This window comes from Heptranchias perlo, chromosome 22 (genome assembly GCF_035084215.1).
Source record: "Heptranchias perlo isolate sHepPer1 chromosome 22, sHepPer1.hap1, whole genome shotgun sequence".
Lineage (NCBI taxonomy): Eukaryota > Metazoa > Chordata > Chondrichthyes > Hexanchiformes > Hexanchidae > Heptranchias > Heptranchias perlo.
The window spans coordinates 42460781-42479229 of NC_090346.1; the positions used below are offsets into that span (position 1 = coordinate 42460781).

General features: G+C 39.5%; 1 protein-coding gene across 3 annotated transcripts in view; it reads right to left on the minus strand.

The window, feature by feature from the left end:
* The window catches only part of LOC137340707 (general transcription factor 3C polypeptide 1), a 56574-nt gene that overhangs the window by 36298 nt on the left and 1827 nt on the right, over nucleotides 1–18449 (minus strand). The window contains exons 2-15 of one of the 3 annotated variants that reach the window (XM_068003393.1): nucleotides 16418–16627; nucleotides 15623–15799; nucleotides 15397–15540; nucleotides 14134–14230; nucleotides 12178–12301; nucleotides 11163–11315; nucleotides 10294–10400; nucleotides 8435–8891; nucleotides 5919–6136; nucleotides 4405–4541; nucleotides 3335–3488; nucleotides 2994–3097; nucleotides 1622–1806; nucleotides 311–664 (exon numbers count right to left, since the gene is read on the minus strand). In XM_068003393.1, the coding sequence (XP_067859494.1) occupies nucleotides 311–664; nucleotides 1622–1806; nucleotides 2994–3097; nucleotides 3335–3488; nucleotides 4405–4541; nucleotides 5919–6136; nucleotides 8435–8891; nucleotides 10294–10400; nucleotides 11163–11315; nucleotides 12178–12301; nucleotides 14134–14230; nucleotides 15397–15540; nucleotides 15623–15799; nucleotides 16418–16627 (2621 nt within the window). Of the gene's footprint in view, nucleotides 1–310; nucleotides 665–1621; nucleotides 1807–2993; nucleotides 3098–3334; nucleotides 3489–4404; nucleotides 4542–5918; nucleotides 6137–8434; nucleotides 8892–10284; nucleotides 10401–11162; nucleotides 11316–12177; nucleotides 12302–14133; nucleotides 14231–15396; nucleotides 15541–15622; nucleotides 15800–16417; nucleotides 16628–18449 lie in introns of all 3 variants that reach the window. The other 2 variants (XM_068003392.1, XM_068003391.1) reach the window with 2 other exon arrangements.

Sequence of the window (18449 nt, forward strand, 5' to 3'; positions counted from 1 at the left end):
GCAGTGTCATCCAGTAACTAACTGGAAGTTCCTCAAGTTAAAACTTAATTTGTTACTTTAGTTTTATTTTTGTAATGAAGCCTAGGATGGCATAGGTATTCAAGTCACCAAATCCCTGTTCTCACCATCCCCATTTGATTCTAACTGTGAACTAAAATAACATTTTGTTTTGTTGGATAGCACATGAAAAGCACAAAACAATGCCCCACTGATGTGATAGTCTTCTGAGCAGCATTCCTTTAATCTGATCCTTCATGCCAATATTGTCACAATGAGCAGGGCTTTAGAGAATAATGAAAACTCAAATTACCAGTCTCTTTCACAAACAGTTGTTCTATTCCCCCGTCCCACTGGCAGTCATCACCGATTTCAATTGTAGTCGACGTTCCCACTTGCGTTCCATTAGCAGGTGGATTGTTCCCAACTACTATAGAGTCAGTGGTCCCATTTGACGTGGATGCGACAGCTGCTTCCTTGGATGCTTCTGTAGCTGAAGCCTCTCTTGTAACACTTTTCGGTGAATTGGCCGAAGGTGGAGAAGTGGTCGGTTCCTCTGGAGTTTTCCGAAGAGGATGCCCGTAAACGATGTACCACAGGAACATGTGGACCAGGCGGAGCCGAGGCATTTTGGGAAGGAAGCCCAGTGAGCGTCCGAGTCCAGGAACTGAAGGGGACGTGAAATTTTAAAGTTACTGGCAAAAGCATAAGAGGTATGGTATTTTTCATGATCTCTATATTCAGGCAAAAATCATTAAATGACTACAGCGTAACAACTATAGCATTACGCACAAGGGAATAAATAGGGGCATAGAGTACAAGAGTAAAGAATAAATACATTTATAGAAAGGAACAGTTAGGCCACAGTTAGAGTGCTTTGTGCAATTATAGAAAGAATATTAAAACCATAGAGAGGGTACAGTGCAGATTCACTAGGATGATGCCAGGGATGGGAACTATAGAGACTTGAAACACGTGAACTATTTTATCTGGAGCAGAGAAGGCTAGGAGGAGATTTAATGGAGGTTTTTAAATTTATGAAGGGTTTTGATAGAGTGAATAAGGAAAGAGTACTTCTTCTGGTTGGGGAGTCAGTGACGAGGGATCATCAATTGAAAACTAAAAAAGTGAGGAGAAAGATTAGGAGAAATTTCTTTATACAGAGGTTTGCAGGAGCATGACTTTTTTTTTGACGCAGCGGGTGGTTGAGACAAAGACCACTGTGTCTTTTAAGGGAAAACTGAACATTCTACTCACTGAGGGATGGAATACTGAGGCTTATATGTTGATCCCACAGAATGCAGCTGCTGCTGCCAGAAATAATATATCTGCACTTTATATAATGCTATATCACATTGACACACCCAATAATATCAAAGCCTGATGAGATCACAATCAGTACTAGGATGGAACTGTGATTTGAATTTTAGTTTCAGGAAGATACAGGGCTAAGAGGGCAGAATAGTTGGTTTAGTTTTGGATTGCTCCAGCATAGAGCAGGCACAGACTTCTATAAGGAGCAATCCTTCCCAGCAAACCGGTTTTAAAACTGATTGGTGTCCATTCTGCAATCACAAGTTAAATGCAAGGGCTCTCTCCAATTACTGATGTAAGCTATTCTTACCAATAACAGGGCGGTAATTCTTCAGGGGAGTGACACCCATTTTTTCATCAGTTTTATTCGTGGAGGATTTGCTGGCTGTCTCTGCATTTCTGTTTGGCTCTGTCTCAGACGATGCAATCATAGAAGCACTTTCTTTTGCCTGTTTTTCCTTTTCTTTCTGAGCATGGAGTTGCAATGCCTTCATTCTGTAAAATAAAAAGCCAGAACACAATATAGCAAACATCAATTTATATTTTTAAAATAAATTTAGTGGACACGGAAGCTCGAGTAAAAATATGATGATTCGGTTACCTGAGTTATTGGGTCAGTCTCATTAAGGGAATTAAAAGTAATGGCACTGGCATAATTACATTTCCTCTACAGACTATTCCCAATAATTTGAAGCCTTTCTTGTTAAAAAAATTGAATTATCCAGTATTTTGAATTAAACAATATTAAAATGACTCAGCAGCTGTATTTGAATTATCCATTAATTTGAATTAAGCAACTTTGAATTAAAAGGAGCAGACTGTACACCCATTTCAATTTAGCAAGATCCCTTGTGGCGATGGCCACACCCTTCTGTTTTAGGTAGGTGACACGGGCCAAACGAAAGCAATAACTTTCAAAGTGTTTGGTCCTCTTCTAAAGGACTTCTTAAAAAAAGTTCAAACTAGTTATGCATTAGCTTGTATCAGTGGAGAACAGTATGTAATCTTGGAAGAGATTCACTCTTTTTCAAGGCAGCACATTCTTTCCGTTCCCTCATAACCCAAGACACTAACTCCTATTCCCCAATAATCTATGTTTTGCCAATATGAAGAAATGAAGATTATTTTGTCCCCTGCACGTGCCCCCTCTTTTGGATAACTCTGGGTCATCAATGGAAGGGAGGGGGTGAGTTCATTATAGGAATTTCCAGAACTAGGCTCTTGACAGTTTCTAAACACTCTATTCTTCACTGAATGAGTAAAAGATCCTTTAAACTTCTCACCAGTGGCAAAAAGATCCATCTCTTGAAATGGCACCTCTACTACCTCTAAATGAAATCCAGTCATGGAGTTGAGAATGTCTACCAGCGTTTGGTGCCCCTGCTGTGCTAAGTCATGAGATGCGAATGACACGCGTCTTCTGCTTCAATACGTTATTTTCTCCTTATGTCTCTATGAAGCACCTTAGGACATTTTTTCTACATTGCAGGTGCTATATAAATGCAAGGTGTTGTTGTTCTCTCATCAAGCCTTAGGGACCTAGTCCCAGGTTATGAGTTGCACCACTGTTATTTCTGGTAAGGCACTAAAGGTAGCAATCGTGATCACTGGTTATAAGCAATGTCCTCCCCCAGTAGATGCATAGTTTGTAGTCAATATAAAAGAGTCCATTAGCTACTAACCTGTGAACTGTGTAAGAACTGGAGATTCTAAATCGAATTTGTTCAATGGCACTTTTTACAAGTGGATCACTGGGAAGCACAGAAGGATGAGCCACAAACTCCACCTAGATAGAATAGAAATATACTGAGAAACTTTACTTTGATGCCCACTATGATAACTGAAGGTATCATCTTAATAACTACAAAACTAATATACAAAGGCCCTCGGTAGTCATTTAAACCAGTCATGTACAGCATCCACTTAATTTCTTTGCTAACATCAATACAGAAGTGATTTGCCAAAATTTGATAAGTTTTAAAAATTATAGTGTGTATATTAAAAAATTAGCTTTTATTTTGACCTTTTTGCTGATGCCATCTTGTATAACTGTGGTACGGAAGAGTCTGAGTAGTCCCTCCTGGGACAGCCTCTGAACCATTCTTACTATGGATTTCTTACAGCACCTGGTGGCCACACCGTCCTGCTTCTCCTCTTCCATGATCATCTTTTGAAGCCTGGAGAAGAAATAAAATAATTGACTCTCTAAAAGTAAGGCTACTTTGTACTAGCTAACCAGGTCACTGGATTGTCTTGAAGAATCAAGGGCTTTATAGTAAAACTCTAAACTGTTTCAAATATAATCATTCTGGAACTTTGGTAAACCCATACTACTACTTTTTGATGTAGTCTTCTCTCTCGTTTATTTCCCTCTGAGCAAGTACTTCCAGTAACATAGGTTTCAGCTGAGACAACAGGTAAATCCATCATGTGCTCCTCTATGGCTGCAGGTGTGATTATATCATCCTCACAATCAAGGAAGACACACAGATATGGATGCTTTTTGAAAAGGAAGGAAATCTGGAGAATTATGGGTATAACTTTAAAACTGAGACTAGCTGAATGACTCATTCAGGTTTTGAGGAAACGAGGTTAAAGATCCACTAATGACATAACCTTTATATTTGACTTCACTATCTGAGAATGTGTTTTTCTACAAAAGGGACGATAGAATATCAAAGTTTGTTGCATTTAGTCACTTTATAATGTAATTTATCTGTTGCATCATACACACTGTAACTGAGCCAGGATTATATAACTAGAAAGATACTCAGTTGAATGTTGCACTTTGTTGCATTTAAATCCAGTTCAAAGAAAAGTTAATCTTTTAAAAAAAAACAAGTAATATTGAATCGTCCATAAGAAAGTTACATTTCTAACAAAACATATCTAATTATGGAATTCCTGAATTAGTTCCGCACAATACAGAAGCTGCGTTTAATGCATTTCCAGGGCATTATAATATTTTTGATAATTGTTTGCCCATAGCCAATAAATGAAGCAGTTGTCTGGTAAGGATTCAATAGATTTGATAGTGAGAGAACAGTCCTCTCAGACGATAATCACATGTTAACATCAAGCACTGAAACTTACGAAAACAGGCTTTCAATCAGTTTCAAATTCCGTACAGCTTCTATTATCATGTTTTGTCGTTTTAGCATCCTAAAGGTTTCGTGAGGTCTCTTTAAATGAGTCTCCTTGCAAGGTCTCCTCTTCTTTCCATGGTCCTTCTTCCGAGAAAATAAATGTAAAACATAGATACAAATGGAGGACACATTACTGTGATTAGCACCAAGCCTTCGAAGTATTTATAGGTTCCAGAAATAAATATTTCCCCTTTCAATCTTTGGAAACCTGCATGCAACATAATATATAACCATTTCAACAGTGAACTCACTGTCAATAATCATTTTGTTCATTCTCGGTGATTGTCAGGTTTCAATTTACATCCTTGGATGAAACATTTGCAAACAATAAAATCTCTTGATGAATGCTGTAGGGTAGTGTTAAAGGTACAGAACCAAAACAAGTTTATTCGCATTATTCTTGTTGGGGTATTTAAAAAAAAATAAAACTGCAGTAATTTAATTGCTCCCAAAAGGTGTAGAATTGCTCATTTAAGTCAGGTATAATAAACTTCCCTTGTGATGTACAGAAGCCTATTATAGAAAAACATGCTACTAATATGAATGAATAAGTGTATTATGGTTCCATTTATTTATAAAAACATAAAAACCCACTCAATATATTTATTAACTATACAATATTTACTTCGTGCATCAGTGTTTACTGCCAGAACTCTACATCCATGGACAAGTGGCAGTGTGAATTAGCACACTTCTGGGACCTGGGGTCAGCCTAGACTGACAGGAAGTCCCTTCTCTGTACTGGCTGTAAGAGTTGTATGTGAAATGAGTGTGTGTAGCATCAGTAGGTCAAGAGGCGCAGAGGTCCGGTAGTGTAGTGGTTTTGTTAGTGGACTAGTAATCCAGAGGCCTCCGGAGAACGTGAGGTCAAATCACACCATGGCAGTTTGAGAACTTGAATTCAGTTAAGAAAAAATCTGGAAATGAAAAGCTGGTATCAGTTAAAAAAAGTGACCATGAAGCTGTTGGACCATCGTAAAAACCCAACTAGTTCACTTACGTCCTTCAGGGAAGAAAACATCCTTACCCGGTCTGGCCTATATGTGACTCCAGTCCCACACCAACCTGGTTGACTCTTAAGCCACTCAGTCGTATCAAACTGCTAGTAAAGCCAATAAATGCCACTTAACATTTGATCTTACAGGTTGGGATGCTATCTGAGCCCAAATGTATTGCAAGTCGAAAGTATCTAATGAGTTAATACATACCACTGTTTATAAGATCCTCTTGTCTTGAAAATTTTAGCAAATTTATGCTATGCAACATAACTGGGACAATTTCAATTTATGAAACAGGTAACCAGCAAGACTCGAACATTGCTCCTTTTACAATGAGCTGGTGCCACTTTGATTACCATAACTACTGTAACAAACTATCCACGCATAAATTGGCTCTATGTGACTACACTGAAAAACAAGATGTTAACGAAGTCTGATCCGCTTTGCAAAATGATAGTCATACCTTTGCTTTTTCAACCTTAACTTCTTCGACGACAGCACTCTCGTCACTTTGACCACGTGCTGACTGGGTGCAAGAGGTAAGGCCTGAATTCTGTTGGGAGGCGTTTAACTGAACATCTATTTGCTGCAATTCTCTGGATGACTCTTCAGTTTTCTCTGCGACATTCTGGGGACGAGCCATCCCAACAGTTGTTTTTCGTAAACAAGATAATTTCCTACCTGTATAAAACATAAGTCATTCTAAAAATGTGCTGATTTACATCTCGCCACATTGAAAACAAATAACCATTCAATTCAGCTTATCCCACAGAGTGAGGAATACCTCACTAACTATAAACAAAGACCTGAACAGTTGTAAAAATATTCCCCATACGAAATAAAATGTGACATTACCTACCTTAAACACGGTCTTCTTTATTTTTAGTTCTATCTCCAAATACAAATGAACAGGCTGTCATCCAAACTGGAGAACAATGTTCATTTAGAACCTTGCCGCCACACGCGCACGCACGCACGCGCACACACACACACACACACACACACACAGACACACACTAAGGGGCTCTAAACTGGCCAACTAGACAGTACTGGAATGTATGGGGCCGATTCACTTGTGAAGATTGATCTACACTCAGAGAATGAGAACCCCTTTTTGTTTTTGGGTCAGCCAGATGTCTGGCACATGCAGAAACCCATTACCATGGATAAGAGTCTCCAAACTAGTTAGTCCGCACACAGAGAATGTGTTTGCCCAAAAAGGGCTGCAGATTCTCTCCCTGTAGGGACACGTCAAATTTAGCCAAGTCTAAAGAGCTTTGGCACAGGTTGGTAACTGCCAAAACCTAGAGACTCACTCCCCCCCTCAAAGAATCCACAGGCATAATGCTGAAGTTTAATAGGCTAAAACCATGTAGTTTACCAGCATACAGCATTGATTAGCTTCCCACTTTTGTCCAACCAGTACCATGCTACCTGTTGTGGCACTGGCATGCAGCATTATCTAGAGTCAAATGGGAGGTATCCCAGCTCCCAGTGGCAGGTCTATTCTGTTCATTTGTACGTGGAGGCCAACAAATTATGTAAAAGTAGTATAGAATATAGGCAAGAAATTTTACTGAATACTGAGGCCAGATTTCAGCTGCGTAAAGAGTTTGTTGGTTTGAATTGTCAAATCAAAGCAACAACAATGCTTTAGAAATAGATATGAATTACTCCATATCAATGCCTTACATATCAAGTAACAAGAGAAGCTTTGTTCATTCTGGCACTGATTTGGCAATAACATAGATGGAGCACTTTGCAACTTTTCCTGGTGGCTTCTTACAACAAAGGAATAACATACAGAGATATGTTCTAATACACGTTTCACTAAATAGTATTTAACAATGGCTTTAACCAAGATTTTATCAAATGAAACAAACTGCTTATATTGAAGTTCATTGAAGCGCGAGTACTTTCTACAAAAGTCTCAAATTCCCATGTGAAAGTACACCCTTTAGCTCTATTATTAACAGCCAGTCTACTGACATACCCCCATCCTTAATTACAAAGCGATATCATCTTAAACCTTGTCCTTAAGAATGTAGGAGCTCAAGACCCTTAGGACCAGAACAGATTGGTAGCCTCAACAAATTAGCAGCAGTAGAACACTGAGTTATCCTGGGAGAACAACTTGGACATGATTTCAGAGTGAGGATTAGAGTCGGAAGACCATACAACCAACATGATTCCTGGATGGTGCTCAAAAGACTTAAAAGGAACAGAATCCATGTGGTTCTCCCACTCTGGTTTGGACAACTGCCATTTATTTATGAAGATCAAATAAAGGAGGAAGTAAATGCTGGCATTAATATTTCAGGCACAGCCACCATCGTCAATGGAATTCAAATTTGATTTTTGGCAGCTTTAAGTAGGAATATACTGGCTGCTGTTCCACCTTACGATGTCGTCCAATTTTATCACAGTAAAGGAGAAAAATTGCCTTAAATGATTATAAATGTACTTTGTACTAACATTGAAGTACATGTTGCCTCAGTGACCCCCAAATAGAGGGACCCAGTTCAAACCCCATCCTTGACTGTCATTTGAAGCGCTTGAATAAAAACAGAAAATGCTGGAAATACTCAAAGTCAAGCAGCATCTGTGGGGAAAGAAACAGAGTTAACGTTTCAGGTCGATGACCTTTCGTCAAAACTAATCAACCCAAAACGTTAACTCTGTTTCATGCTCCACAGATGCTGCCTGACTTGCTGAGTATTTTCAGCATTTTCTGTTTTTATTTCAGATTTCCAGCATCCATGGTATTTTGCTTTTCGATTTGAAGCGCTTGAATAGGTTGCTATACAGAGCTATGTGTGATAGCAAAGCATTTCATGACTTGGTAGACCAACATCTACAACCACCAGCAACAATTCTGACCGAGCAGAAGATTTTATTGCACAGATCGCAAACAGCATTGTAAATAAATAATACACTATTTATTAACTGTAACATACAATAACTGCACAGTTCACTGACCTTTGCGCAATTTTGACTTGAGACCTTTTTTCAGTTTGAATTTTCTTCGTAATGCACTTTTAAGTAATTTCTTTCCTTTGTTTATTTTCCGTGAGGTGGTGCATTTTTTTTCTCTGCATTCTGAACGAGAAGATTGTTTCTTCTGCAAGGGGATTGTTGGTAACGCTACAGGTTCCTTCTGATCACAATTTTCCTCCGATAAGCCCTCTGGTGACCTCTTTGGCATGCTTTTGCATACGTCCTCAGATAAGCTCTCTGGTAAGTTTGTCGGTAGATCTACTGCCCGATGGGGCACGGGTTCCGATTCAGCAAGGTCAAGGGGCAGAAGGCTAGCTGTCGCCAACCGCTCACTTCTAGCCTTTTCCTTTTCAAACTGCTTGCTCAGCTCACTCTGCTCCACAAACGTCTTAGCCACGTATTTAGTTGTGCGCTGACGACCTTCATCCTCCATGAAGCCCTGTTACAAAGAACATTTACACTTAGAACTCTGGAATACATTAAGGTTCTTCTCTTTTGTGCCAGTAATTTTAAAAATTTAGGTCCTGAAATTCTTGGGGCGAGGGAGGGCGAAAGCCCAACTTCTGCCCAGGAGAGCCAGGAAGTTGGGGCTAAACCTGGATATGCTGCAATTCCACTCCATTTGCTGTGGCCCTTTAATTCCAGTGGGATGCTTTCTTGGGGGACGGCGGAAGATTTGCCCATGTCAAAGGGTTGTGGCTTGGGAAGGGGTCGCCTGGTTTCCCGGGGACTTCCATCCATTGTGTCCTTGATGGGCCTTAGTGGAACTCACACCAGTCCCATTGAAGCCTTTAAAAAGGACCCAAATGTTTACTAGACTAAGGAATTAATCCCGGAGAAGATCAATAACCTTAGCTTGCAGGGATAACGGCTCCGCAGGGAGCTGAAGAATTTTCTAGTCAAATTTTTCTTTGGCCCAGAAGAGCCTGGGGGCACCGCAAGCAGGGCAGCTGTGGCCGTCTTCCTTCTGGTAGACTGATTGGGGTGGGTGCAACTGAGGTACCCCCACAGGCGCAATGTGTTGGACCCAGTCATGCCAATAATCCCGTTCCTGTGATTTTGGACAGGGTCTCCAGCTTCGAGCTAGATCAGACAGGGTTCTGGTTCGACACACTTGTGCTGGCAAAGTGGGTGCCTTGGAATTTCAAGGCCTTCGTTTTTAAATTCAAAATACCCTGGCCACTGACTAAAACCATGCAACTTTCCAGTACAGAGCATTGGTAAGCTTTCTGCTGTTTGTCCAGCTAGGAGCACCCTGACAATTAGCACATTGGCTTTCATGGTAATCTAGAACTAAATGGGAAGAGTCCCAGCCCGCAGTGACAGGTCTGGTCACATCAAAGAGCCTGGCTAGCTGTTCAATCATCAACAGCACCCTGAAGTAACGCAGACCTGCCAGGCTCAGTGATCACAAAGGATTAACTCAGTCCCAATCGCCATTACAAATGTGACACCTGGAGCCGACTCGACCCTGAAGAGACTCTGCTGTATCGCCTGCCTCCGAGTGGCTTCATTTATTTCTTCAATTCTAATTTTATAATAAGCCCCATTAGAATCCCACCAACTACTTGTGTTGAGGTTATGTGTGATATGTGTATTTTCATTTCCGATTTTTTTTACATCAGACCATCAAACTACAACACAGAGGAGAAAGGAAGAAGGAGAAAAAAGTGAATAGATGTTAGGAATTAGATAGTACAGGTGGTGCAAAAAGTCAATGGTGAATGTAAACATGAAATTCGTGCTCTACAGTTCCATATTTTAGTACTCAATGCTGAGGCATCATCTTCAGAGGAGGACTGATATTAATGAACCCAAGTGCATTTCTTTACTGTAATAACTTTGTATCTTTCCAGCAGGCGGCACAGCATCCGACCTTCGAGTTTTCCAACATTCAATGCCAGTCGGATCTCAGTCTGTGAAATCCCTCTGGTGCCTCTTCTCTCAACTAGAAATGCCAAGAAACAAAAATGACACATTTATAATTAAAAGCTTCTTTTCTTTGAAGGTCATCACACTGTAGGTTTCCTTATACCCTTATTTTTCTTTCCCCTTCCTTTGCATTACAACTAGTGAATTTTCAAATATGAAAGGCCACCCCTTCTACCACATCTCTAGTGATACACCATCCTATTGCTGGACTATTCTTTCAATATTCCAAAACTATTGATTAGCAATGCCAACTGCAGTGGCCTTTTCCTGATAAGATCTCTTCAGGGACCGTAGCCTGAGGATCATCAGCTGAAGTTCCGGGTTTATACCTAGAATTTCCTCCCCACCCCCAAAGAAATTCATCAGGACTTTCCTATTCACATCGTAATTACCCGTTATTTGATTCTTATTCTATTTCTGGCACACAGCTTCTTACATTGGGCCTGCTACACACAGGTTACCATTACCCAGAGTACCTCTACCTCAAACTGATTATTTCGGTGAAGAGGAAGTCTTCTTGCACACTAAGTTATCCGTTGGATACAGTTAGAATAATTTTACCTCAAATAAATGTGAGATTTACAAAATAATTTCAGAGTATTTTTATTGCAATATTACCTCAGTTTCAAATTCTACTCAGCACTTACAGTGAACATGTATCATCTAGCAGGAGCACTCATACAGTTGTCAGGTAAGAGTGGCACATATACACACCACTTTTCCATAAACGAAACTCACTATTTGCTGTAATCTCTCCAAATACACAATGGAAACCTACTTAGCTCATAAGCCTGGGTAAGCATATCTCGTTCATAAACGACATCCATTGTTTCGACTGCCTTATTACTATCTTCATCATCGTCATCTTCATCGTCTATTTTTTTCCCATACTGTTTTATTAGTTTCAGGCATCGAACAATAATCTGAGTTCCTGCAAACAGTAACGGTCACTTAAGCACTTGAATGGTGGCAGCTGATCACTTTTACAGCTAAATTATAATTGACTCCTCTTAAGTCTTAAAAATGAACTTTTGATGAGAATTTGTTTCCTTTTCAAAGTCTAACTGCCTCGGGAGTTTCAAAATTATCATTTGAACAATTATTTTGGAAATGAGAAATAATTAAAAAAGCAATTTCATCCAATCACTTGTTGCACATGAAATGCTAGTAACAGGACTTCAATAGCATGGTCCCAAAGAATATTTTCAGTTACATGCTGAAATAGGGACAGTTGAGGCACTGTACAAGTACACTTAAGTAATGTAAAATCAAATTGAGGTTCCCTAACCCAGTGTAAAAACTTCAACGATCACAGCTACAGATTGTGCAGCCTGTAAGAGGAGTTACACACTCTACAAGGTGAGAGCTCTTGGCATTTTGTGCTTTTTTTAACATCGGACAGTGTGGGTGCCATCCATTTCACATAACATTAAGACTCACAAACTTACGAAGGTTAAAAAGTGCCCAGGAGCACCTTTTAAAACCCTGCTTCATACTAGATTGGATTTGTACTCGACCTTGTGGGCAGTCCATGAAGTGGTCTTACGTCACATACCTTTAGTGCATTCTGGAGTCAAAGCAATTCTCAAATTATACTGACTCTTTCACATGAAGTAAATTCAGATGCGGATCAATGTGAAAGTGGCAGTATAACTGCAGCCTAAGTGTTCAGGTTACCCAGCTCTCGTTAAGCTTGGGCTATCAATCTCTAGTTATCCAAACCAATATCTGACCTACATTTTGGATAAGCAAATCACACTGTAATTCTGAAAAGTAAATGGAGTCTGGATTACCTTTTTTTGTCACACATGGTCCTCCCTCAGGATTCAGGTCCTTGAGGGGAATAGTAATCACCTTGGCTATACCACCAGCTACCATATACTGATAAAGTTTTTTGAAAGTTCTCTCACAAAGACCCTAAGCAGAGGGAAAACAAACATCTGTAAGTGAAAGAAAAGGTCTTTCAGCTACACATAGCACATACACAATGCCATACTTAATCCATCATGGTATGAGAATTGAAAATAATGACGATAACTTATGATCCTTTCCATTGCTTGGTTTAGTGAAGTTTTTAACCTGAATTTCCTCATTGTGGGAAAATACTTTGACAAATTGTATGATTGGCAACATATTTGTTTTTACCTTTTTGTCAGGTACAATTACAGGTGTACACAGGTGAACTGGTGCTATATATGCAAAAAGAAAATATCTTAAAATTACCATTTGACCAAGCTAGACCAGAAAATTAAATAGGATGACTCAGATAGTTTCAGTTTCATTTTTTTCTCTCCCTTTTAGCTTTAGTTGTAAAACCTCGCCCCTTCCCTCTTTAGGCATTCATTGTTCCCACTTTCTTGTTCAGTTGATTCACACCATTGACACGGTCACAACTACTGTCAATGTTGCTCTGCAATCATTTGGCTAAGAAAGGTGCACTTCTTCAAGACAGGATTACTACCACAATGCAGACAAGCTGCAAAACCAAGAGTGAAAGTGCAAGTGCTTGACTATCATTCAAGGCTAGGAATCAAACACACTTTTGCCACTTGATGTCTTATTTTAAACTCTTCTTTCACACCCAGAATTTTTTTCCCCCCCAAGAAAAAAGATAACTCTGCAGCTAAATCCCTGAGTTCTCTGATACTTTTTGAAATAGCAAAAAGCTTATTTCAGGACTCTTCTACAGAACACCTTAAATATCCCCACTTCAGGAGGTGCGGTGGGGTAATATCAGCCAGAGCATGAACTACAGTGCAACTGCTCAATAAAACAAGAATCCCTCATTGCCAGTTCCACATAGAATGCTCAGAATGCTCCCCACTCCCCCTCCCTTTGCTTTAGTATTTATTGAAGATTGGGTACTTGAAAAACAAGTGAGGGTCCTGTTCCTCATCACTATCCAATGAGAACAGAATCAGGCTTGGCAGCAATAACCCCCCCACACCACGAAGTGAAACAGCTGACTTGCAGTCACTGTCTAAGCTCACACGTGAAGAATGGCCACTTGAAGATGATACTGAAATTATAGTTTCTTCCCAATACTTTTTCTTGTGCTCAGCACAAATGTCAGCTTCCACTAGCAAGCCAGCACTTCCTACGGGCCGATACAGCATGTCATCGGATTTAACAACGACTCGAACATTGGTGTTAGGAACATAGGAACAGGAGGAGGCCATTCAGCCCCTCGTGCCTGCTCCGCCATTTGATAAGATCATGGCTGATCTGTCATCTAACTCCATATACCTGCCTTTGGCCCATATCCCTTAATAGCTTTGGTTGCCAAAAAGCTATCCATCTCAGATTTAAATTTAGCAATTGAGCTAGTACCAATTGCCGTTTGCAGAAGAGAGTTCCAAATTTCTACCACCCTTTGTGTGTAGAAATGTTTTCTAATCTCGCTCCTGAAAGGTCTGGCTCTAATTTTTAGACCGTGCCCCCTACTCCTAGAATCTCCAACCAGTGGAAATAGTTTCTCTCTATCCACCCTATCCGTTCCATTTAATATCTTATAAACTTAGCTGTTCAGTTAGCACCAGTAATAGTACGAACTACCCATTGTGTACTCCAGATCTCTCCAAATGGATGGAAACTACCAGTATATAGCTCAGAACAGAAAGCTACCAACCGAAAAGGAATTATACAGAAGCAAAAAGATAAATCATCAGGTCAGAGAGTGCCACAGTACTTCACTTTACTTTACTTGATACCCTCTGTTTACTCCACAATTGTGCTTTGGAGACACTTACCAGTTCATCCCTAAGAGTTAGCATGACTTCCAGCTGATTAGGCCGACTCACAAGGATATTGGAGATTTTTTCCATCAATATGTCATACTTGCTTCTCCTGCAGGTTACAGATATAAAATTGAACTAGTTAAACAAAAGGTATCCTCTTGTCAGTGTACATCACTGTCAGCATTCTATTTTGAAAAAAAAAATTGAGAACATTGTAAAGTATATCTACACAGGAGCAATACAGGTCACATAATACACATTTAATTTAGGGACAACGAATACAGCGTAAGATCCATATAGCAGCTGTCTAATTTTAAAAAGTTAGCTTTCCATATCACACTCAAGAAAATATTTCAGCTGTCATCATAGACTACCACTTTCATGACCCTTGAGCAGTATAGACTCACGCCTACATGCAAGACACTCAGCCTGCTAATGAGAGTGACTAGCACCTGATAGAATAACTACGACAAGACCCTAAACTTGTAGCCAGAGTTACAAGCTTCTGATAGAATAAGTCAAGCCGCTTTTGGTGCTATGACATTATGTTTGAAACAATAACCGCAGCATATGTACCTTCCTCCCTCCCCAAGCTTCTCAGTCGACTGCAGTGCAAAATGCAGGGAGCATAGGCAAGTGAAGTAATTGTACTTTATTCATTTAAATTTCTCTCTGTAGTCTAGAGCAGAATTAAGATGATGTAGAAATATCACCAAACTGAAAGTAGAAAGGACAGTGAATCCTGACTCTAATAATCACCTATGTGATGTAATCCAGGTAGTTTCAATCATTAGTTTGTCACTGAGACTGCCATTAAATGGTCAGAGTGGATTTCTGCTCTCAATGAACGGCACTGCTTTACTACAGGACGGAGTTAGCAGTGTTCAGTTAAACCGCCAACTCTACATTGCTCTCTGTCCAGGCAAGCAGAACTCTGTGCCTGCCTGCTCACACCTTTGCTCAGCAGCATCCAAATGCTGATGAAATTTTTACTGTTAAATGAGGAGCTGGTGGTGCAGTCAATTCTTTTGCTAACATTCAAAAATGATATTTAAAAAAGTTCTCTTTGCATTGGCTACAAATATGGTCTCTTTCCATACTTGATCTGGGTGACTTCACCCGCAAGTAAAATTGCACATCTTGCAACAGTGAGATGCTGAAACACCTGAGCATTGGCATCAAAAGTGTAGCATTGCTGCCTATTAAATTATTTCATATTCTAACAGCTTTGTTATAAAGCAATGAGCATGAGCAACAGTTTTCAAACTCTTTTACCTGTCAACATGAAAGCGTTTGAGGAGCAGCAGAATGGAATACTGCTGATTGCCATTAGGCTGCCGAATCACATGGGACTGGAGAGTAATCAGGTCGTTTCTGTCTAGAACTCTTCTGTGATAATGCATTTTACGGGCATCAACTCTACAATAAAAAAATTGTTTTTAAGAATCAAAAACAGTTGTATGAAATGAAACTAATTTCTGTGAATGCAAAATGTCCTCACTTGAAGGCTCCACTGTGAAGGTCTCTTTGCAGCTCGCCCTGCCACCTTGCTCTACCCAATCTCTCCAGGATACAGTACGAATAGTCAGGCAGTTTTAACTCTGGATCACTTTCCCACCCAATCAGAGCTCGATGACGTATCATTTGAGAGGTGACGATGACCAACTTTTCTCCCCACCTACAGAAGAAACCAGAATAATTAATCTCGAGTGACTAAGTCATTAAAGTAAGATATATATAAAAGTCATATATCTTTTATTGTGTATGAAGCACTGAGATACTTGTCTGCAGTGTAATAAAAGTACTGCATTATAACCAGTCTTTTTTTAATACATAGGTATGGACTAACCTGCTGGTTTAAATTGTACTGCCCTTCTCTGTATATTATCACTCCTGGCCGGCCAACGATTCTCCACCCTCTGTAAGCTTCAACTCCTCCAAAATTCTGCTGCCCGTTTCCTATCCCACACCAAGTCCTGCTTGCCCATAACCTATATCTTTGTGGGCCTTCATTGGCTCCTGGCCCACCAATGCTTCAAATATAAAACTCTCGTCCTTGTTTTTAAATCCCCCTCATACCCTACCCCTCCCCATCTCTGTAACCTTCTGCAGCGCTAAGTCATGAAAGCAATATGCCCCTTGTGTCAAAAATGTAGTTTTAAACCCAGCTGTCAGCTTCACCTATTAGAAAATAAAGGTGGTCACACGACAAGATACCATTTTAAAGTGCCAAATCTTTATCGTTTCAATACTTTGAATCCCGCGAAGTTTTAGATTATAAGATCTCAGCACTGACCTTTTTACGGCTTCATCCAACATGCAGCATGATTTATACTGCTGAGTCCTTATCTGTGCAGATAGGTTTTTACGCTTGTTAAAGTACTGACAAGAACCCTGAATTCCATCTTTATTATCTGAAATGATGCAAACAGGATAGATATCATCTCTAGGTGTAGGATCTCTCCGTGTCTCTTGAATTCCTGTCTCTGGATCAATTTCTTCATATCTTACCAGAAACAAAATATAAAAAGATTAAAATGCAGTTTAATATTCAAAGCATTGGTCACAGCAGTTGTCACCGCAGTTATTGTACTAACAATTTAGAATTGGCATTCTTTATTAGTGAATATTACATTTGAAGAGCACAATTTTAGATTCACTAAAAAGTGTTTGAATTGCCAGTAACTAAATTTAATGCATGAGATTAAAGTTGTTAAAGCCTTGAACCTTTTCTTACAGCTTTATAACCCTGGTTAAAAACAATAGGCAGAACTGCTAGGTACTAACATCCAATAAAATCCTTGTATTTTTTTTTAACATTAATCACTTCCATTTTAATTCTGCTTTTAAACAACTACATTTGGTACTTCTATCTCATCTGTTTTAGTTTTTGATCATTATTTTCCATTTAAACAAATTCTCTATTGAGCAAATGTTATGTTCACAAAACTCTGTCCCATTTGAAATGGTGCCCAATGCTATTGTGCACTGAACACTGTATTAGGACAAGTGGACCTCAAAGCATAAAGAAGTAAACATTTCACTGCTTGCTGTTTTTAGCCTCTTCAGAGATAAGTGCTAACAAACTCGTATAAAGGTCATGGTGGGCCACATGAAACTATGACCCAGAATTTGATAGAGCGGAAAACTCCCCTGGGATGTTTTACTACATTGAAGGTGCTATATAAATAGAAGAGATCAAAAAGAAATAAAGATACAAAGACATTTAAGATAGAAAGGGAGGAGATAATTGATAAACTAAGCAAACTTAGAGAGGATAAAACTCCTGGCCCAGATGGATTGCATCTGGGCATATTAAAAGTTAGGGAAGAGATAGCAGAAACGCTATTACATATATATAAAAATTGATTAGAAAAGTGAATAGTGCCAGAGGACTGGCGAACAGCTAATTTGATTCCTTTATTTAAAACAGGGAGATGGAACCAGTCCAGGGAACTATAGTCCAATCAGCTTAACATCAGTGGTAGGAAAGATAATGGAATCCTTACTCAAAGGTGCAATAGAAAAACATCTAGAAACCAAAAATATAATAAAGGATAGTCAGCACGGATTTCAAAATGGGTCATGCTTGACCAACCTTATTGAATTCTTTGAAGTAGTAACAGAAAGGGTAGACAACGGTAATGCAGTTGATGTAATATATTTGGAATTTTAAAAGGCCTTCAATAAGGAACCGCATTGTAAACTCATGACTAAGGTCAGAGCATGTGGAGTAGGGGGCAAGTAGCAATGGATAGCAAGCTGCCTACAAAACAGAAAACAAGAATAGGGGTTAAATGTAGTTACTCAGATTGGCAAAAGGTGGGAAGTGGTATTCCACAAGGATTTTTTTTTGCAGCCAGGTTTTTATTCCACAAGGATTGGTGCTGGGACCACTGTTCACTATTTACATACACAATTTGGACTCGGGAAGCAGAAGTACAATTTCAAACTTGACGGCACCAAATTGGGGGGTATAGTTAATACTGAGGAGGACAGTGACAAAATACAGGAAAACATTAATAAACTTGCAGAATGGGTGTGTAATTGGTAAACGAATTTCAATATAGATAACTGAGGTATTACATTTTGGTAGGAAGAATAAGGGGGCTACACACTGCTTGAATAATAAGTCTAAATGGGGTAGAGGAGCAGCGGGATCTGTGGGTACAGGTACACATCACTAAAAGTAGCGACGCATGTTAATAAGGCCATAAAAAAAGCAAACTAAGCACTGGGGTTCATTTCTGGAGGGATAGAATTGACAAGCAGAGATATTATGTTAAACTGGTATAGAACCTTGGTTCGACCACATTGAGTATTGTGAA